Source organism: Phalangium opilio, unplaced genomic scaffold, assembly GCF_054372755.1.
Source record: "Phalangium opilio isolate 3A_F unplaced genomic scaffold, DU_Popi_V2 ptg000217l_1, whole genome shotgun sequence".
In the NCBI taxonomy this organism is placed as follows: domain Eukaryota; kingdom Metazoa; phylum Arthropoda; class Arachnida; order Opiliones; family Phalangiidae; genus Phalangium; species Phalangium opilio.
The window spans coordinates 697,736-719,279 of NW_028324218.1; the positions used below are offsets into that span (position 1 = coordinate 697,736).

A 21,544-nucleotide genomic window follows, 5' to 3' on the forward strand; every position below is an offset into this window, starting at 1 on the left:
CTTTTCCAGGTACTGTGGCAACCCTGTAGAAATTTCCCAAACCTTTAAAATTTAAATCAAATCCCCATTTAATTCCGTGATTTTATTGCCAATTTAAAATTAATTAATAAAATAATAATAATTTTCAAACCTTACTGAAGCAATGTTCCTTGACGTTTCAAGGAAACCCTATAAGAATTCCGTGAAAACCTGGATCTCCCGCCCATAAAATCACTTTGTTTAAAAAAAATCTCGTATTTATTTAAATATTAAAAATTCCAAACTTTATTATTATTATTAAAAAAATATTAAAATTATAAATAGGTTCGTATAAATACTCATATAATCACCATGAATTCATTGCGACAATATTCATGATAAAAATATGCCTTAAATATTTTGTTGGTTTTAGTGATTATGAAAGAAATAAAATTAAAATTAAAAGAAAAGCTCAATTACTAAAATAGTATCTCATCAAAAACAAACGAAAAACTCATTTAATTACTCAATTAGTTAGTTAATTAGAGACATTTGTATATTTGGCTACAATATTCTCGACCTTCTCAAAACAACTTATAAAACTTTGGTCCTCTAAACCATGTTTGGCATAATGGTGTAAATAAGCCCTCGAATGGTACATGGTCCAAGCCTTGTCAACAACACCGTCCAGCTGTGGTAAAAAACTTTGGCTATTTGTGGCCAAAGTGGATGACCGGTTCAAACGGAATAATGGTAAAGGATGGTACAATGTATTTAAACGATGTTCTTCGGGCATCCAACTGGCGTATCGCAGTGATTTAAGTAAAGACACGTCAACGTTCTTGGACTCGGAACCACGTAGTACCAGTAAATTTGCCAAATGAATGTTGTGTTCTATTTTCAGATATTTTTACCAATTTTTTTTTACTAATTATGACTTGTTTCAAGTTACCGTAACTTGTTTATTTATTTGAGCCTCGATTTAAAAATTAATGGTACCATTTGAAAGCCGACATTCAATAGAGTAATAGCACCAAGTTTCATTAATTTTAGGCCTCAAATAAGGAAGATATCTTCAAATGAATAATAGTAAAAATAAAACTCGGTTTCATCTGAATCTAATGTAACTATTAAGTTCTAAAACTGACGATAACTTTTTAATTAAACTCTCAATTTAAAAATAAATGGTAGCATTCGAAAGCCTATATTCGATAGAGTAATAGCACCGAGTTTAATAAATAATAGGCCTCAAATAAGGAAGATATCTTCACATGAACTATAATAATAAAATTAATTTGCTTCATCTGAATCTCATATAACTATCAAGTCCTAAAACTGACCATAACTTTTTAATTAAACCCTCAATTTAAAAATCAATGGTAGCATTCGAAAGCCGATATTCGATAGAGTAATCGCACCGAAACTCATAAATAATAGGCCTCAAATAAGGTAGATATCTTCAAATGAATTATAATATTAATAAAAAAAACTTCGGTTTCATCTCAATCTCATATAACTATTAAGTCCTAAAACTGACCATAACTTTTTATTATGACCCTCAATTTAAAAATGAATGGTACCATTCGAAAGCCGATATTCGATAGAGTAATCGCACCGAGTCTCATAAATAATAGGCCTCAAATAAGGAAGATATCTCCAAATGAATAATAATAAAGAAATCCGGGGACCTTACATAAATAAATAAAATAAAAAACTGCCCATAACTTTATAAACTGACCCTCGAAAAAAAAAAATTTAAGATACTATTAAAGCCTAAATTCCGTAGAGTAATAACACCAAATTTCAAATCTCCCCCCCCCCCCAAAAAAATACCAAAAATTAAATAAATAAATAAAACACAATAAAACTAAAGTAACTTTGAAAACACAAAGAGATAGATCAGATAAAAGGGATTTCCATAAAGTACGTACAAGCTGACCTTAATTGGAAGTAAATATACACTTTTAAATATAACAAGGTCTAACTTGGGTGGTTTACTTTACTATCTTTATGATCTTAGCGTGAGCAAATAGGGGGGCGTTTAAAAAGTAACAAGTTGGGAAAACCAAAATATTACCTCTCCGTGTCAAGAAGATTATATAAACTTAAGTATCCAATGAAAACGTTATGTTTCTGAGTTGGGGTTTCCCATTTTTGTTGTTGTTTTGAAAAATATATCGCAATGCACGGGCCTTGATAGATATAGGAGGCAATGAATGAAATATATCACAATGCACGGGCCTTGATAGATATAGGAGGCAATGAATGAAATATATCACAATGCACGGGCCTTGATAGATATAGGAGGCAATGAAGGAAATATATCGCATGCACGGGCCTTGGTAGATATAGGAGGCAATGATAATCTCTCTCTTTGCACGAGAGGTTTATCTTTAATATTTAAATAAATATAATTATTTTTAATTATTTTAATCTTCAATAATTAACATTAATAATAGTTAAATCGTTTAAAATAAAGTTATACCTATTATCTTCTCAAACTTTGCTAATATTGACGTTTAAAGTGAAGGGTACCCCTCTTGCCCGCTTTTTTCAAATTTGGGGTATATATACGATTCGTTTCCATTATAATAGTAAGGAAAAAGCGCAATTGCGAAAACCTTTGGTGGCGATCCCACCTTAGGGAGGCTAGACGTTTCTCGTAACCCTAGCTGATCGCCGCGTATATCCTAAAACCAAACGATGATAATGGAGTAGAAGCCAATGATACAGATTGGTGTCTATGTGGAATAGACGGAAGACCAGTGGATGGTGGTGTTAGAAGCCAGTGTAAGTGCAGACTGGTGTAAATGTGGGATTGACAAAGAACAGAAGATGGTGGTGATTAGAAGCCAGTAAGAACAGACTAGTGTCCGTGTGGGATGGACAAAGACCAGAAGATGGTGGTGATTAGAAGCCAGTAAGAACAGACTGGTGTCCGTGTGGGATGGACAAAGACCAGAAAATGGTGGTGTGAGAACTCAAGTAGAGGAGCCATTTCCGTGACTGTGAAAGCAGTTCGGAAATGGCCAACACGTTTGCTCCGATACGCAAACTGCGAACGCGGTCACGTGGGTGTAACAACGGACAGACAGACACACACACAGACAGACAGACAGACACACAGACAGACACGGCCGTTACAGAACCTCTCCTGGACTACGTCACACGGAGAGGTAAAAATGTAAGAAAGAAAGAAACTCGTTTTAAAGAAGAAGGAGGTGTTGTTGGTTTTGGTTTTCTTACCTTTGGCAGTTTGTTGAGCGAGGCTTCTATGAAGTGATTTAATGAGAGACGGCCAACTGTAGGAACTAAAGGGGGCCGAACGGTCCGTCTCTTGAGGCACCGATAAAAGACGAACTAATTTAAAACTCGGATGAGATCCCAATTTGCATAGAATATCGGCTGACATGAAAATATACAATAAACAAAAAGAACCCTTTGAATTTAACTCTTAAAATTTAAATTTCACACGTCACAAACGACTAGCAACACTCGACCCCACACTATACACATAAGCATAAGTTTTGCTTCGCAGTCCTTAAAAAACTGCACTTATACACAATGCTTGGTGACACTTTTTCAAACCCACAAAGGGGGGGGGGGCATAAATTAGAAATTATTATATGTATTGCAGTTTGAAATTAAGTTTAATCCGGAAGGGCTAAGTAGATATAGATTTAAGGTGGAACTCGTAAACGCAACGCAATTTAGTACAGGCAAAGGCAGGGCGTTGCGCGCGCAATATAATAATAAATTTCGTTTATGAATTCCACCATTACGATACAATTTTATTATTTTTATTAAAAGAAAAAAATAAATTCTGTTATTTGCAAAATTCCCGTTACACTTGTCTCTAAGGCGAAGGCCTAAATCATCAACTTCTTATAGGGTTTTACGGTCAACTAACAATATTTCCAAATATATACTCCCCGGTATTAGGAAGGGAAGGCGCGCGGCGGCACCTTTGAGCTGGGCGCAAGCGCGGTGGGGTTTCCCCAGCTGCGAGGCTCGCTTAACTTCAGTGCAGATACTACATACCAACGGGTTGGAGAGGGGTTTCCCCAAGAATGTAGAATTCCCCAGACAGGCACAATAGAAGCCGACATTTTGGGAATGCGGAACCGGAAACAGACGCGATAGAATGCGGAAAGACTACGTAACCCTTTCTTTTTAGCTCCATCCACAATTGTATCGTCATGAGTGACTTATAATTTAAAGCCCAGACCGAACCGCTTTACTTAGGAAGTTGAAATTTCGCAGGGACGTTATTCTTAACTAGTAGATGATCATTAAGAAATATTTTTGAAATCCGCCGCCATCTTGAAAAATGGAGGCCATCTCTACCCTAGTTGCTATTTACGTTAATCGCGTAGTACTTATTAACTTATTAAGTATATGATTGTAACTAACCTTTAGCCCAATAGACGCGCGACAGAAATTTTTAGAAACGCCGCATTTATACCGTTTTTGTTGTAAAATTTTTAATCATAACAAATGTTTGAACTACGCGATTAAAACCAAATTAAAATTAATTTCAAACTGCAATACGTATAATAATTTCTAATTTCTGGCCCCCCCCCCTTTGTGGGTTTGAAAAAGTGCCACCAAGCATTGTGTATAAATGCAGTTGCATAAGTTTATAATTGATACGTTCCATAAGTTTATAAGTGATATGTTCCATAAGTTTATAAGTGATATGTTCCATAAGTTTATAAGTGATATGTTCCATAAGTTTATAAGTGATATGTTCCATAAGTTTATAAGTGATATAAGCTTATAAGTGATATGTTCCATAAGTTTATTAAGTGATATGTTCCATAAGTTTATAAGTGATATATTCCATAAGTATGACAGTTCAAAATGACGTATTAATAGGCGTAACTTAATTACCATTCGATTTTGACCAAATTCGGTTCAAATTGTAACCCATCCATTTAAAAAAACAAACCCTAATCTACTGAACTGAACTTAAATCACTTACCGAAATTGGCCTCCCGTTTTTCTTGGTAACTACTGAGATACAAGCTAGCCATTTGACGAGCACCTATGACGTTCAAATTTTTGAGATCAACGTCCTTCATGGCCAAGGATTGGGAACAGCAACGATGTAATTGGTCATTCTCTAACAAACAAATTGAATCCGACACGTCTTGCAAATGACCCAGGGTCAAGAGCGTATTGTAATTTTGAACAGTCACTTCGCCATTACTGAAAGGCCATACAACCTAAGAACAAAACGAAACCACGGGGGGGGGGAGAAATATGGGGAGGGGGAATAAAGCAGGTGCAAATATAAATATTTATCTACCGCCATAAATAATTTAAACCTATTAAACTGTAAATGGATTCTTTTGGGAAAATATTTATAAATTTTTGCAATAATTTTCTATGGTTTTAAAGGGCCAGTGACACTATCTAACATTCCATACTGTTCTATCTCTTAGCTCAGTGTCATCCCCCCTTTGAACGGGCGCGTACAGTATCCCCCCTCACGAGAACGCGCCTAGAGGGAGGTATCACAGTCTACACCCTCTCTCTAACGACACTAGACGACCTACGATGGTTGCCCCGCCCCTTTGAGTAGTTTTCTTTGCAAGGAATGGTTACTCTATTGGGTGTAGAATGTTTTTAATTTTCAGTGTATTTATTTTTTTGACCTCCGTGAACTCTGAAGTCTGACCCCCAGATTATTTAAATTAGTACCGACGGGCGCGCAATTAGGGCCATCATATAACCCCCCCCCCAAAAAAAAGGCTTTCTTGGAACCATTACAGTATCCCTTTGAAAGTTCAAGTTGAAATAAAAATCTACCCACACAAACTTTAACTAATTTGCATAAATATAAATATATGTAAGTTAATTAAAAAAATGTAAATGAAATTTCAAAAGAAGGCTAAACTTTACTTTAGCTCGCGCATTCAAATTACAGTTTTTTCAATAAATATCTTTTCTGGGAGGTTAATTATACGATAATTAGTTAAATTTAAGGTGTGGAAACTAACTTACATCAATATTTTCCATGTTTTTTGTAATTTATTCCCTCTTATTCCCTTCCATGAGCGGCTAATGTGCGCCTGTTTTTGTTATTGCCAAGGCTTATCAACTGCATAAATATCACCTTTTCCAAAATATTACTAAATATTGTCAACTCCAAGAAATGTTAGGTTTGCGGAAACTATTATAATCAATATTAGGTTAGGTTAGGTCAGGTCAGGTTAGGTTAGGTTAGGTTAGGTTAGGTTTGGTTAGGTTTGGTTTGGTTAGGTTAGGTTAGGTTAGGTTCGTGAAAATATTTATTAATATAGTTTCCGCGACTTAAATGTAATTAATTATCATATAATTAACCTCCAAGAAATGATATTTATTGGAAAAACTGTATTTTGAATGCGCGAGCTAAAGTAAAGTTTTTCCGCTAATTAATGTATTTTTAACGAACAGAACAATTAAAACTTACTTGATTAATTAGGGGAGTTTGAGGATAATTTTCTCTGAGTGCCTCTGATAAAAACGTCCCTAATCCACTCCCCGTTCCTCCAGCGCAAGACATGATAACCAAGAAACCACCCAAATATTCGCATTGTTCAACTTCTTTTTGTATTAAATTAAGAATATCTTCTTTCGAGGGACTACCATGCCCGTAATAACCATACGCCCAATTATTCCCAGCCCCTTTTTTCTTAAAAAACGCGTTTTGTGGCGCGTACTTCCATTTTCCAGTTTGTTGAGAAGAGTATTGTATTTGTTTAATGACCTAAAATAACCCTCGAAAATTAATTGAAACCGAATTAGGCCTAAGAAACTGTATAATAAATCTTACTTTAGGTTCAGTATCGACTAAAATTGCTCTAGGAATGTGAGTTTTTTCGTTTTCAGAGTATTTAAAAAACCTATTTCCGAGAAAAACGTGGGTATTTTTGATGTAAACATATTTTGACAGACCAAGGCTTAGCAAAATCAAATTTATATTTTAGTTTTGGCGCAATGTGATAAGGCGTTCATGGAAACTCAACAGATAAACCGGTTTTGGAAAAAAGTCGCGTATGGCTTATTTTTAAAGTATTAATATAATTTTTGAGACTTAGGCTTAATGACTACGCCAACTTTAATTATTATTAATTATTAAAACTGTAAGCTTACCGATCACCAAGCTCTTGACGGTAAGCAACATTTCCCACGACATTAGCGGCAGCGGATGTCAAAGCGCCGTGCCCATTTTTGCCCCGATGGCTATTCTCCGACGTTACATTTTGTATTTGTCCGCTGATTTCGTTGAAAAAATCGAATCCTAATTGATTCCCACACTGCCCTACTTGCACCACTATGATAGTCATCCATTAAACTTAAATTAAACGCTTTAAAATAATGTTAATTAAACCATTAAAGCGGGCGACCGTCTGATTGTCAACCTTCGGCCGTGGATAACACGCGGGAAATGAATAAAAAAAAAATATTTTGGTTACGGTGAATCTGGCAGCACTGCCAAGCTGCAGGAACAAGGCTTAGCGGTGAAAATAAACATGGCGGATTAGGTTATGGTTACGATAACCTTTCATAAACATGATTTCAACGCGTAAAATCTTAACTCCGTTAATTAAGAGGGTTATTTTGGTAATTTATTTAAGTTTTTGACTTTAAATTGTGTATTATATTAGGGATAACGTTTTTTATTCCAGATTGAATCTTCAAAAGCTAATTTATCGGTAAGTTCTACTTGCCTGACTAAGTCTCGGAGAATCAAGAAACATCTTCCAGATGAACTTCCCGTAGAAGTTTTAAATAAACGACACGCGGGAATCGGTTCATTTCAAGCGATAATTGATAAAGGATTTAATCAAGGAACCAAGGCCTATAACCCTCCTAATGATGTATCAGGGATTATAATTAAAATTTGTCAAGAAATACCCAATCTAAAGTCCGTAAAGAATGTTAATGATTTATCATTGAATGATCCCTTGATCAAATACAAGGTATGTGGCGTGTTTTAGTGATTTTAACCCCATTATTTAGTGGTTTTAACCCCATTATATTGCCCAAATTACAACCTATAGGTTCTAACAAAATGTATCAAAGAGTTTGATCATGATATCCCGAACTCTATTCTACACTGCATCACAAATGGCAAAGAATTAGCTAACTATTACTCTACACCAATTCAGGGTTTGGTCAGTTATGATCAGATGGTGAGGGATCAAGATAAACTGCCCAAGAATTTACACGTTATCCCTAATCCTGTAAGATTTGACCCTGAAACTGATACCTTCTTTGGAGGTATCAATGCCTTTCCCAATAACCCGTGTGTTGTTGCCAGTTTAAGGCATAAAAAGAAATATAAGGGTCATAGTGAAACGTATAAATGGCCTGATGTTTAAATTGTATTATTAAAGTTGAATAAAATTGATTTAGTAGGTATTTTTGTGGTTTTCATACTATTTGGTAGGTTTCTTACCAAACAGTAGGTGTTTATGGTGGTTTTCATACTACCTTTAGTAGGTTTCTTACCAAACAGTAGGTGTTTATGGTGGTTTTCATACTATTTAGTAGGTTTCTTACCAAACAGTAGGTGTTTATGGTGGTTTTCATACTATTTAGTAGGTTTCTTACCAAACAGTAGGTGTTTATGGTGGTTTTCATACTATTTTTAGTGACTTACTGCTTTATTTAGTAGATTTTCTGGACGTTTTCATACTATTTAGTATATTTTCTGGACGTTTTCATACTATCTAGTAGATTTTCTGGACGTTTTCATACTATCTAGTAGATTTTCTGGACGTTTTCATACTATCTGGTAGATTTTCTGGACGTTTTCATACTATCTGGTAGATTTTCTGGACGTTTTCATACTATTTAGTAAATTTTCTGGACGTTTTCATACTACTTAATAGATTTTCTGGACGTTTTCATACTATTTATTAGATTTTCTGGACGTTTTCATACTATTTAGTAGATTTTCTGGACGTTTTCATACTATTTAGTAGATTTTCTGGACGTTTTCATACTATCTAGTAGATTTTCTGGACGTTTTCATACTATCTAGTAGATTTTCTGGACGTTTTCATACTATTTAGTATATTTTCTGGACGTTTTCATACTATTTAGTATATTTTCTGGACGTTTTCATACTATTTAGTAGATTTTCTGGACGTTTTCATACTATTTAGTAGATTTTCTGGACGTTTTCATACTATTTAGTTGATTTTCTAGAGGTTTTCATACTATTTAGTTGATTTTCTAGAGGTTTTCATACTATTTAGTTGATTTTCTAGAGGTTTTCATACTATTTAGTTGATTTTCAAGAGGTTTTCATACTATTTAGTTGATTTTCAAGAGGTTTTCATACTATTTAGTTGATTTTCTAGAGGTTTTCATACTATTTAGTTGATTTTCAAGAGGTTTTCATACTATTTAGTTGATTTTCTAGAGGTTTTCATACTATTTAGTTGATTTTCTAGAGGTTTTCATACTATTTAGTTGATTTGCTAGAGGTTTTCATTCTATTTAGTTGATTTGCTAGAGGTTTTCATACTATTTAGTTGATTTGCTAGAGGTTTTCATACTATTTAGTAGATTTCCTACTAAACAGTAGGTATTTATGGTAGGTTTCATACTCTTTTTAGTAACTTACTGCTATATTTAGTAGATTTTCTGGGGGGTTTCATACTATTCAGTGTAAAGTAGTTATTACGATTAGAGTATAAATAAATTTATTTTAAAGATACAAAAGAGGAGTCTTATTTATATTATATAGTAATAATTAATACGTATTATTTTTAAATTAATCTAGATTAATATTAGGGGAAAAATAGAGTAATATAGTCTAGCAGCACAGAGATTATAGTTTTTAATCTCTTTTGTACACTTTACTGAAAATTCCTTTTTTGGAGGATTTTTCTGGCCCACCCTGATCAGCATTTATAAATAATTAAAATATAGAATTCATTGTTCATAAAATATTTAAAATTATAAAAACGTACCAGTAATTTGGATCCCAGAAGTAACCTAGCTTTATCTTCTTCCTGAGGTTGACTGCTTTCTTCTGTCGCTGGCTGTCTGGATTTAATTTGTAGTTTCTGTTTGATTGCCTATCAAAACATTAAACAAATTTTATAAGCCTACTTTGACCTATTTCCGAGAAATTCGCTAAGCCTACTTTGACCTATTCCCAAATGAAGTCGTTAAGCCTACTTTGACGGTACTATTCCAAATAAATTCGCTAAGCCTACTTTGACCTATTCCCATTAAAGTCGTTAAGCCTACATTGACCTATTCCAAATAAAGCCGTTAAGCCTACATTGACCTATTCCAAATAAAGCCGTTAAGCCTACTTTGACCTATTCCCAATAAATTCGTTAAGCCTACTTTGACCTATTCCCAATAAATTCGTTAAGCCTACTTTGACCTATTCCCAATAAATTCGTTAAGCCTACTTTGACCTATTCCCAATAAATTCGTTAAGCCTACTTTGACCTATTCCCAATAAAGTCGTTAAGCCTACTTTAACCCATTCCCAATAAAGCCGTTAAGTTAAGCCTACTTTGACCTATTCCCAATAAAGTCGTTAAGTTAAGCCTACTTTGACCTATTCCCAATAAAGCCGTTAAGCCTACTTTAACCCATTCCCAATAAAGCCGTTAAGTTAAGCCTACTTTGACCTATTCCCAATAAAGTCGTTAAGTTAAGCCTACTTTGACCTATTCCCAATAAAGCCGTTAAGTTAAGCCTACTTTGACCTATTTCCAAGCCTACTTTGACGTACCTGTTGAAGTAAAACCTTCTGAGAGTCATTCTTCATTTCCATTAAGAGATCCAACCACGTCCATGTCCTGTTATGGTACTCCAAGGTGTGCAAGTTCAAGGCGATATCATTCAAGTCCTCAATGTTCTTCTCCTTGCCTCCTTTGTAACTGACTCTTAGAGGAACTTCGGGGATTTTTATGTACAAGAACGTTTGATTCTTTTCAGCCCTTTCTTTCATCTTCGAGATATCGTCCTGGTTCTGATAGGCCAGCGTCGCGGATCGCTGTTGACTCGAACTCGATTTCTTACTGAACTTCGATGTCCTGCTTTGTTGCTCGTCATACTGGTGTTCGCTGTTGTCTAAAAGGAAGTAAAGATCAAGACGGTTTATGAAGCCCCCCAAAAGAACTATAAGTACGATGAATGACCTTGACGATATTTTCAAGGGCATGATGACCTTATGGAAAAAACTTTAAAGTAATTAAACGTGGACTTACCCGCGTATCGTCCAGGAAAAAAGAACCTCATCATATGCGTAAAGAAATTATGAGTTAAACCAATTGTAATTGGGATAACATTGACCTCGAAGTGTTCTTTAACGGATATTCCACCAACTGGAGGTCTTTCCCGACAGTAAATTCTCAAAGCGCGTTGTCTGTCCAAGGGAATGTTGGGTTGAAGTTCAGTCGGTTTCAATACGTCCTTGTAAACTTGATTTGGTAATAGATTAGTAGCCGTGACGTAACCAAGTTCTAATAAGTGTTCCACCGAATCGTCACTCTTGGTGTTTTTGGAATAACTATGGTACAAAACATATCCTGGTTGTCTAGAGTCACCGCGTCAAGTTGGGGGTCCCCTAACCTAAATTTGACCCATTTTTAAGTTTCCCGATTAAAATTTACTTACAGAAAATTGGACATGACGAAATCGGCCAATCCAAGTTGTCCATCGGCGTCGGTCAACCTCCACTGAGCGTATTTGAAACAAACCTCACTACGTCTGGCCAAGGTAACCTTCTGGTTATGAACGGACGCGCGTTGTCTCGTCTTAAAAGCGCTTAATTGAGTCTCGTGGTAACAATTGATCATCATGTTCAATTCCTCGTGGCGTTCATCATCTGTTCCTTGCACGCCTCAACCTTCAACTCCAAATTTCTCATCTGTTCCAAAAGTTCCTGATCCTCGGGGTCTTCGCCCAAGGCCTTGTGGACCAAGTAGGTTTCCTTCTCTAGTCGGCGTAAGTTGAGGACCATGTCCCGTACCTGATTTTGGAACTCCAGGATCGGTCCTTTTTGGTCCTCCATCGTGCTGAGTTGAAGTTTGAATCGCATACCTTGTAACTTCTCAAACGCTTCTTTTTTGCGAGGTTCAACGTAAAGCAGGACATTGTTTAGGATGTCCAGGATCATGGCGTATTGTAATGAATTCGTACAGATTGAAAGGTCATGATGGGTTAAAGTGAAGGTGTCAACGGCAGTTTGTTGTTCCCATGGGTCGTTATTGTCTTCGGGCTGTTGTCCGAAAAAGGTTTTGATCAACCCCGCGTTGTAAGTAAGATAACAATGATCAACACGGTTCCCCAATATTATAAACACCCGATCAACCGTTATTATATACAAACACCCGATCAACCGATATTATATACAAACACCCGATCAACCGATATTATTTACAAACACTCGATCAACCGATATTATTTACAAACACCCGATCAACCGATATTATTTACAAACACCCGATCAACCGATATTGTAAACAAACACCCGATCAACCGATATTATTTACAAACACCCGATCAACCGATATTATTTACAAACACCCGATCAACCGATATTATAAACAAACACCCGATCAACCGATATTATAAACAAACACCCGATCAACCGATATTATTTACAAACACCCGATCAACCGATATTATTTACAAACACCCGATCAACCGATATTGTAAACAAACACCCGATCAACCGATATTATTTACAAACACCCGATCAACCGATATTATTTACAAACACCCGATCAACCGATATTATAAACAAACACCCGATCAACCGATATTATAAACAAACACCCGATCAACCGATATTATAAGCAAACACCCGATCAACCGATATTATAAACAAACACCCGATCAACCGATATTATAAACAAACACCCGATCAACCGATATTATAAACAAACACCCGATCAACCGATATTATTTACAAACACCCGATCAACCGATATTATAAACAATCAATCGATCAACCGATATTATTTACAAACACCCGATCAACCGATATTATTTACAAACACCCGATCAACCGATATTATTTACAAACACCCGATCAACCGATATTATTTACAAACACCCGATCAACCGATATTATTTACAAACACCCGATCAACCGATATTGTAAACAAACACCCGATCAACCGATATTGTAAACAAACACCCGATCAACCGATATTGTAAACAAACACCCGATCAACCGATATTGTAAACAAACACCCGATCAACCGATATTGTAAACAAACACCCGATCAACCGATATTGTAAACAAACACCCGATCAACCGATATTGTAAACAAACACCCGATCAACCGATATTGTAAACAAACACCCGATCAACCGATATTGTAAACAAACACCCGATCAACCGATATTGTAAACAAACACCCGATCAACCGATATTATTTACAAACACCCGATCAACCGATATTGTAAACAAACACCCGATCAACCGATATTGTAAACAAACACCCGATCAACCGATATTGTAAACAAACACCCGATCAACCGATATTGTAAACAAACACCCGATCAACCGATATTATAAACAAACACCCGATCAACCGATATTATAAACAAACACCCGATCAACCGATATTGTAAACAAACACCCGATCAACCGATATTGTAAACAAACACCCGATCAACCGATATTATTTACAAACACCCGATCAACCGATATTATTTACAAACACCCGATCAACCGATATTATTTACAAACACCCGATCAACCGATATTATAAACAAACACCCGATCAACCGATATTATAAACAAACACCCGATCAACCGATATTATAAGCAAACACCCGATCAACCGATATTATAAACAAACACCCGATCAACCGATATTATAAACAAACACCCGATCAACCGATATTATAAACAAACACCCGATCAACCGATATTATTTACAAACACCCGATCAACCGATATTATAAACAATCACCCGATCAACCGATATTATTTACAAACACCCGATCAACCGATATTATTTACAAACACCCGATTAACCGATATTATAAACAAACACCCGATCAACCGATATTATTTACAAACACCCGATCAACCGATATTATTTACAAACACCCGATCAAGGGGCGTACCGACCAATATGGACGCTGCCTTCCAACATAAAGGTACAGTAATTAATTTAATTTTATATCAGGAATACATAAAGCTAATTGGAATAATTGCGCCCCAAATATATCATATATTAATTTCTATGCATTAAAATATTTTTAGGCATCACGAATTTCTAGATAGATTTTAATATTTATTTTTCAGCTATAAACCTATTTTCCGTGGCTGCCCATGAATTTGGTCACTCTTTGGGTTTGTCTCACTCGTCTATTCAGGGGTCATTGATGTTTCCATATTATCAACACATTAGCGACAACTTCAAACTGCCCTACTATGATACTGTAGGAATTCAACAACTATACGGTAAGAATAACTACGCGATCCGCGCTCGCAGCTTGCATCGTGATGCTCGTGATCGAGTGGGCTATGTAATCAGTGCACTTTTTTGAACTTAAAGAGCAGACGACAGAAAGAAATTAGGCTTAAAATTTAAAAATTGTACCGAGGCTTAAGAATACAAATTGGTGGGGCAGTAATAGGCTTAAATGAGTAGAAAAATTGGGGAATAACGAACTAAGGGTTAACGATACAGTTTCAAATGGAATTTGACTATCAAGAATTTGAAGATCTTGAATAAATTAAAAAGGGAAAAGATCAGAAAGAAAATATCAGCATTAAAAATCTAATCGATCTAAGATGAAAGTTGGATATTTAAATATTTAAAAGGCACCGAGTTTTCGAATAATTTGTCTTTGATCTTTTCAATTATTTATCCATACACAAAGTGAATTAAGGTAGCCTATGAATAAAATATGATGTTGTTAAGGCAGCCTTTCGGATGCGAGGCTTAAAATCAACCGAGGCTTAGAGTAGTACCCGGTAAAGTTAAGCGGCGCCAAGAGCAAAAAAAGACATTCGCGTATTTTGCATACCTGAAGAGACACAGTTTGCATTGCATAGAGATAAATGCTTGGAGAAAAGAGGTGGAATGGAGTAGTAAAGTAATCTGCATACTTATAACGTGGCCTCTATAAGTCCTCCCAGCATCCTCAGTGGAGGGAGTTTAGGAAGGGTCATACGGTGCAAATACGTTGACAATGCCCCCTGTGTCTTAAAAATAGAACTACCTTCAGCTCTTAACAATCCCTTATATACCAAAGGTAGGGGCGTGTACGACATGGCCCACCAACATACTACTCCATCCCACCTCTCCTCCAAGGATGAATTACCTCAATGAAAACTGAAGTATATAGCCTCTTTGAAGATGAAAGGGCACGTCTATAAATAATTAAATGCCAAGGCAATATACATCGAGTACCCTAAGGGGTTTTCCATAAAGTTTAAAAAAAAATTATATTTTTTGTAAATGGTTTACAGGTCCTAAAAACCGTGTTAAATGGGCTTCAATGCCACCTATGGCCCCTACGAGACCACCAAAGACTGAGAAACCAAAAACGAGACCCACAGTGCAAGGTGGTAACCCTAATTCCAACCCCGATTCGCCCGATGAAGCTGAACCCCCACAAACATGCGATACAAGTCTGGATGCTATTGCCACAATTAGAAATGAAATTTTTATATTCAAAGATTGGGTAAGAATTATTTTTAAATAAATTATAATAATTTTAAATTAATATTTTTGATTTTCAATTAAATTTAATTATGAATATTATTAGTATTTTTGGCGACGGGATGACCGTGGTTTAAAAACGAAACACCCTGTGGCAATTGATATCTTCTGGTATGGTGTACCATCGGACGTTGGCAAATTTGACGCGGTTTATGAGAGACGAAGCGATTCCAAAATTGTCTTCTTTTCAGGTACGTTTTAATTAATATCTCTTAAACTAATTAATTTACAAACAAATAATTAATACCATCGTATTATGTATGGTTTGGGTTATAATTGGTAAAATTTTGGTGCAAATTCATTCAGCCACTTTCGAGAAATATTAATTTTTCCGGACCTATCTCGCCCCATAGACTTAACATTGCCGAAACATGATTTTAAATAAATTTTTATCTTTCAAACTAATTACTCGATTAACTAATAATTAACACCATCGTATCAGGCATAAAGTGGGCTACAATCTACCAAATTTTGGTGCAAATTAATTAGACCAGTTTCGAGAAATATAAATTTTTGCAAACCTATCTCGCCTATAGACTTAACATAGACGAAACATGATTTTAAATAAATTTTTATCTTTCAAACTAATTACTCGATTAACTAATAATTAATACCATCATATTGGGTATAAAGTGGGCTACAATTGAGCAAATTTTGATTAAAATACCCCGAGCCATATTTAAGAAAAATCATAAATTAATTTTTGAAATCGCTAATGTTAAAATTAATTAATTCATTTCAGGCCAAAAATACTGGATATTTCACGCGAATAACCCTGAACAGGGTTACCCTAGGAACATAACTGAACTGGGATTACCCCCAAACTTACGTAAACTCGATTCCGCCATGGTCTGGGGTCATAATGGCAAAACATATTTCTTCAGTGGTAACCAATACTGGAGATTTGACGAAAATAGGGGCAAAGTTGACCCCGATTACCCTAGAAATATGGCCCTATGGAAGGGCGTACCGACCAATATGGACGCTGCCTTCCAACATAAAGGTACAGTAATTAATTTAATTTTAAATCAGGAATACATACAGCTAATTGGAATAATTGCGCCCCAAATATATCATATATTAATTTCTATGCATTAAAATATTTTTAGGCATCACGTATTTCTAATTAATTTACTATACTTCAAATAAGGAATACATACAGCTAATTGGAATAATTGCGCCCCGAAATATATCATATATTAATTTCTATGCATTAAAAAATTCCAGGCATCACGTATTTCTTCAAAGGTAAACATTACTGGAAATTCGACGATAAAATAATGAGGACCACTCCAGATTCACCTAAATTAATATCTGAAACGTGGTTTAATTGCCCATCCAATGGGATGCCAGTGCCCTTACCGCCGATAGAGGGCGCCTCTAGATCAGCCAATTCCGCGGCAAATTTAAATTCAAGGACGCATATTAGTTTATTTAATTCGGTTATGATGTCGGTGACGTCACTACTATACGTATTTTTAAAGACCGCGGCGTGACCTAAACCTTAATTAAAACAACCCTAATGGTAATTAAAAAATTTCAGCCAAGGCTTAAGGTGGAAAAAAAATAAAAATGGAGCAAATTTAAGTTAAGAGATTACGCCCTAAGCAATGCAATATTTTTGGAAGAGTATATACCTCGTTGCAGTCTTGATATGGTACCAATTCCCAGTGAAATTAATACAAAAACGGGGACTTTTTAAGATTGCAAATCTTTTTAGGAGAATTAACTACTACTTTTGAATCTCGTAGAAGAACGAATAAACGCGTCTGACGTCTGCGCATGCGCGAAATTGGTCACGTTTTTGATGATCAGTTTATGGTGATATATTATTAAGAAAAAAATATACCTTCATGTCAAAATAATTCAAAATTGAATTATTTCAATTTCAAATTTGAAAACATTTTGAACATAGTGTTTGGTGCAACTTGTTTTTTATCATGTTTTTAATTAAAAAAAGAAAGAAATAAACCCGAAGGTGCTCATTTTATAATTTTTTTTCTAAGAATAATGTTAATTAGGGTTAAATTAATTTTTAATTAATCCTTAATTAACATTAATTATTATTCATTATTTTATATACAAGCTAGTCCCTCATTTTTTTAAAAAAAATTCCAGTTTTTTTAATATAAGTGTAAAAAAAATGATTAATTAAAAACCTAGATTTGTTAAGTTAAATTAAAAATTGCCCTTAATTTAGTAATTAACTAATTTTTGCATTAACTTTATAATATAATTAAAGTTAACTAAAAGGTGAAGGGTTTAAAAAAAATAATAATTCGTTCTTATTAATTTATTGCTTATTAATAAATTAATCAAGTTAATTTTTCCGCTCTCTAAATTAATTTAATTGTACTAATTAAAATAATAATTAATTAAAAGACCCGACTTTTTCATCTCTGCTTAATCCTAATTAAATTACCTTAAATATTTATTTAAATATAATTACACAATCATGTGCTATTCATCAATTTTTTAATTATCTATAAAATTAAACTAGAAAATTAATGTATAATTATTATTTAAAAATAATAAATAATTTTAACTTTTTTTATTTGGGTGCAAATTTTTCTTTTGAAAAGCACGTGGTCTATTCCCGCCCAAAATAAAGCCACGTGGTGTGCCCTAAACTAAACTATCTGAATTAAAAAAAATTTAATAAATAAATAAATAAAAATTTAATTTCCATGATTCATTATGAAATATATACTACGATGTCAATGAATAAACAGTATTTAATGAAAATGTGTTTGGAGTCCTTTAATTTTAATGTAAAATTTAATTTAAATAGAACAGGGTTGTCACGGAATTTTCAGAACCTAAGTTTTTACCTCTCCGAGTGACGTATGTCACGGAGAGGTTCTAATTTCGACGTGTCTGTGTGTGTGTGGGTGTGTTTGTGTGTGTGTGTGTGTGTGTGTGTCTGTCTGTTGTTATTGACTTACACCCCAGGGGACCGTGTTCGCAGTTTCCGAATTGAAGCAAATGTATTCGCTATTTCCGGACCGTATTCACAGTTCCCGGAAATTTCAAAACTTGAATCTATCCACAAATCAACTGGCCACTATTACTTCATCCGACTAGTCAATTGTCTATTCTACATGAATACCAATCTGTACTTATTGGCTTCAAACACCACCATTTTGTGGTCTTTGTCCATTCCACATAGACACCAGTCTGTACTTACTGGCTTCTATCACCATCATTTTCTGGTCTTTGTTTTTGTCCATCCCACATGAACACCAGTTTGTACACCTGGCATCTAACACCACCATCTTCTGGTCTTTGTTTTTGTCCATCCCACATGGACACCAGTCTGTACACCTGGCTTCTAACACCACCATCTTCTGGTCTTTGTTTTTGTCCATCCCACATGGACACCAGTCTGTACACCTGGCTTCTAACACCACCATCTTCTAGTCTTTGTTTTTGTCCATCCCACATGGACACCAGTCTGTACACCTGGCTTCAACTCCTTAAGGTTAAGACATACGCGGCGATCGGCCAGGGTTACGAGAAACGTCCGGCCTCCCTAAGGTGGGGCTTCCACCAAAGGTTCACGCAATTGCGCTGTTCTTATCCATAGCTGCGATTCGACACCCTTATATACTACCTATTTGATGAAGGCGAAGCAACCGGCGTATGCTTCATTTCAAACGCCAATATTAGTCAAGTCTCTCAAGAATGTTTAATTGTTCTTTTTCAAAACGATGTAACGCTCAATAAGGCGAACAACTATCGAAGAAAATATTTAATATTAATTATATTTATTTTAATATTTAAGATAATCATGTCTCTCAACTCAAAATTAATACGGAAAGGGTAAAACAGCAGTCTATGTGTTTGTCTATATGTGTCCGTCCGTTGTAACACTAGTGCGCTGCGTTAGAAGTTCGTTTTGTTTTGATGTGTAAAGAAATCCTTCAGAACCTTAATATTCCCGTTTTCCATAATATAAAATGAATATGTGGAAATATTTTTCGTAATTATGATGCATTTAGTACTTTTGTAGCTTTAAAGCTCCGTTTCATTTTGATATTCCAAAGATTTTGTTTAATATTATTATTTAAAATGGATGTTTATATATTACTTAAGCTATACTACATCTGTTTATAGCATAATCCTTTCTAAAGTCACAGTGACTGAATACAAGCACAACGCTGCTATGTTGGTCAAATGAACTTTATTTGTCAATAGGCCTAGTGAACCAAAAAGTAAACGTTTGGGTTTGGTTTTCGTTTCTGTATGCAGAGACATTAACGGTTCGGAGTGAGCCGAAAGTTAAATACACTTTTAAATAAGTAGGCTTAGATTTTATAATCATGGTGGAAATCTGGGCCGCGTTCAGCAGAGCCCAGCGCTGCTAGCAGTATCCGACATAACGGGATTTTGCTTTTGAATTTTGACGTCACGGTGCTTAGCGCTGAGCTAGCGCGGTCTTCAAAGAAAATAGTCGGCTTTTCGGATAACGTGACGTAAAACGCGTAGTTCTCAGCTTGGCGAAAAAACCATGGAGGAATTAATACAAATAACTTTATGGGACTATAGCTAGATAATTGGCGTGAAACCAGTTGATCACCCGAGAATTTTAAGAGATATGTTATTTTCTAATTTTAATTATAAAAGTTGTTATCTATCTCTATAAATATGTTATCCTATAATTTTTGTTAAGCCTTGGTACCTTGCACGCTTTATTGCGCTAGCGTCATTTATAAAACGCCGATGACCGGAGAAAAGCTATGACGACAGAGCTCACCGGTAAACATTTCCAAAATCCGCTGTCTTTTTTGGTGAGCTCTGCCGAACGCAGCCCAGACCAGTGAAAGGTCTGATCGTAATCGGATAATAGCTTCGTGTTTTCATGCTTTTTATGGTACGCATTTACTTTCAGTGTGTGTAGCCACAAATAAGCTTTGGTGTTATGTAACGTTAACAGTCATGTTGTTAAACTAAGAAAATCGTTGAGGTGAAACGAGAGGATAGTGTTTACATGCCAACCCTGTTGTGAATATGGCTTTGAACATAGAGGGCATACAGTTGAGGAGTAGAAAATTGGGCCTTTACAAACACGTAAAGGTAATATCCCTCCAAAGTTTTATCTCTTCATTTCCCGTTTTTCCCCCATCGGATGATTTTAATGTGTACAAGTATATCATTATTGGATGTAAAATGTCGTCTGATTTACAGTAAATTTGCTATGCTTTGTATACTGCTTTAATATTTCATAAATTTTAACTTAAGAAACATTTCCATATCTGGCTAAATAAGTTTGTAAGTAGTCGTCTTGACTCGGAGAGGTAATATTTTGGTTTTCCCAACTTGTTCAGGTTTACCCTGACTTTTTACTGAGATTTTCCCTGACCTTTTTGTCCGAAAGTGTAAATGTTTACAGCACGTTTTAAGTGCTTATAATTAAATAAACAAGAAGTACTAATCTAATGTATACTGGATTGTATTTCCAGTTTAATCGGCAGAAGCTATTATGCCTATTTTTAACCTATTTCTATTAAACCAAATTTTTTATTTAGATTTTTTTCATCGTAGACGTCTTTATTTTTTAGACATTTTCGCGGTCCCGATTGGCCTACTTCGCACGCCCTCCTACACCTTATCCCGATAAAAAATAGCGCCATAGTTGATCAATTTATAAATGGCAAACCCGTTAAACGTAACGCGAGTTCACTTCTTGAATCGTAACGCTGCCTCTCAATCTTGAACTCTTGAAATCTTGTCGGCGTTGGACTCCGTTTTACCCGTGTTCGGCCTGAACATCGCCCTTTTGGTGGACCTCGTCGCGCTATTGGTGGACCTCATCGAGTCATCAGCTGAAACTGGTATTGTGCGTAGGGTTTTACTATGCAAGCATT

At 35.3% G+C, this 21,544-nt stretch overlaps 5 protein-coding genes across 5 annotated transcripts in view; 2 read left to right on the plus strand and 3 right to left on the minus strand.

Moving 5' to 3' along the window:
* Positions 1-236: 236 nt before the first annotated feature.
* LOC149615393 (tubulin delta chain-like) lies at positions 237-7,404 on the minus strand. The gene is made up of 6 exons (XM_089856243.1): positions 7,099-7,404; positions 6,779-6,848; positions 6,416-6,712; positions 4,943-5,186; positions 3,205-3,363; positions 237-852 (listed from the first exon to the last, which is right to left on the minus strand). Exons 1-6 carry the CDS (start codon positions 7,290-7,292, stop codon positions 497-499), a joined length of 1,320 nt encoding a protein of 439 aa, XP_089712369.1. The 5' UTR covers positions 7,293-7,404; the 3' UTR covers positions 237-496.
* Positions 7,405-7,421: 17 nt separating this feature from the next.
* LOC149615394 (uncharacterized) lies at positions 7,422-8,370 on the plus strand. The gene is made up of 3 exons (XM_089856244.1): positions 7,422-7,569; positions 7,635-7,928; positions 8,010-8,370. Exons 1-3 carry the CDS (start codon positions 7,519-7,521, stop codon positions 8,328-8,330), a joined length of 666 nt encoding a protein of 221 aa, XP_089712370.1. The 5' UTR covers positions 7,422-7,518; the 3' UTR covers positions 8,331-8,370.
* A 1,275-nt stretch (positions 8,371-9,645) lies between these two features.
* On the minus strand, positions 9,646-11,786 carry LOC149615395 (protein hobbit-like). Its single transcript, XM_089857402.1, has 5 exons — positions 11,602-11,786; positions 11,193-11,494; positions 10,715-11,055; positions 9,933-10,040; positions 9,646-9,859 (listed from the first exon to the last, which is right to left on the minus strand). Exons 1-5 carry the CDS (start codon positions 11,784-11,786, stop codon positions 9,800-9,802), a joined length of 996 nt encoding a protein of 331 aa, XP_089713528.1. The 3' UTR covers positions 9,646-9,799.
* Positions 11,787-11,788: 2 nt separating this feature from the next.
* Positions 11,789-21,544, minus strand: part of LOC149615396 (protein hobbit-like) — a 57,143-nt gene continuing 47,387 nt past the window's right edge. The window contains exon 35 of the mRNA XM_089857401.1: positions 11,789-12,205. Coding sequence (XP_089713527.1) covers positions 11,789-12,205 — 417 coding nt within the window. The remainder of the gene's footprint in view (positions 12,206-21,544) is intronic.
* On the plus strand, positions 14,079-17,579 carry LOC149615397 (matrix metalloproteinase-14-like). Its single transcript, XM_089857061.1, has 6 exons — positions 14,079-14,103; positions 14,252-14,410; positions 15,425-15,639; positions 15,724-15,868; positions 16,420-16,680; positions 16,905-17,579. Exons 1-6 carry the CDS (start codon positions 14,079-14,081, stop codon positions 17,171-17,173), a joined length of 1,074 nt encoding a protein of 357 aa, XP_089713187.1. The 3' UTR covers positions 17,174-17,579.

Excerpts from the sequence above, each read along its gene's own strand:
- LOC149615393 (XM_089856243.1), bottom strand. The coding sequence starts at position 7,292 with ATGACTATCATAGTGGTGCAAGTAGGGCAGTGTGGGAATCAATTAGGA. Across the intron at positions 5,187-6,415 it reads AAACTCCCCTAATTAATCAA|GTTGTATGGCCTTTCAGTAA; the intron begins GTAAGTTTTAAT and ends TTTTGTTCTTAG. Across the intron at positions 853-3,204 it reads CGCTCAACAAACTGCCAAAG|AACACAACATTCATTTGGCA; the intron begins GTAAGAAAACCA and ends ATCTGAAAATAG.
- LOC149615394 (XM_089856244.1), top strand. The coding sequence starts at position 7,519 with ATGATTTCAACGCGTAAAATCTTAACTCCGTTAATTAAGAGGGTTATT. Across the intron at positions 7,570-7,634 it reads TAATTAAGAGGGTTATTTTG|ATTGAATCTTCAAAAGCTAA; the intron begins GTAATTTATTTA and ends TTTTTATTCCAG. Across the intron at positions 7,929-8,009 it reads ATCCCTTGATCAAATACAAG|GTTCTAACAAAATGTATCAA; the intron begins GTATGTGGCGTG and ends TACAACCTATAG.
- LOC149615395 (XM_089857402.1), bottom strand. The coding sequence starts at position 11,786 with ATGATGATCAATTGTTACCACGAGACTCAATTAAGCGCTTTTAAGACG. Across the intron at positions 11,056-11,192 it reads TTTTCCTGGACGATACGCGG|ACAACAGCGAACACCAGTAT; the intron begins GTAAGTCCACGT and ends ACTTCCTTTTAG. Across the intron at positions 9,860-9,932 it reads TTCTGGGATCCAAATTACTG|GGTGGGCCAGAAAAATCCTC; the intron begins GTACGTTTTTAT and ends AATGCTGATCAG.
- LOC149615397 (XM_089857061.1), top strand. The coding sequence starts at position 14,079 with ATGGACGCTGCCTTCCAACATAAAG. Across the intron at positions 14,104-14,251 it reads CGCTGCCTTCCAACATAAAG|CTATAAACCTATTTTCCGTG; the intron begins GTACAGTAATTA and ends TTTATTTTTCAG. Across the intron at positions 15,869-16,419 it reads CAAAATTGTCTTCTTTTCAG|GCCAAAAATACTGGATATTT; the intron begins GTACGTTTTAAT and ends AATTCATTTCAG.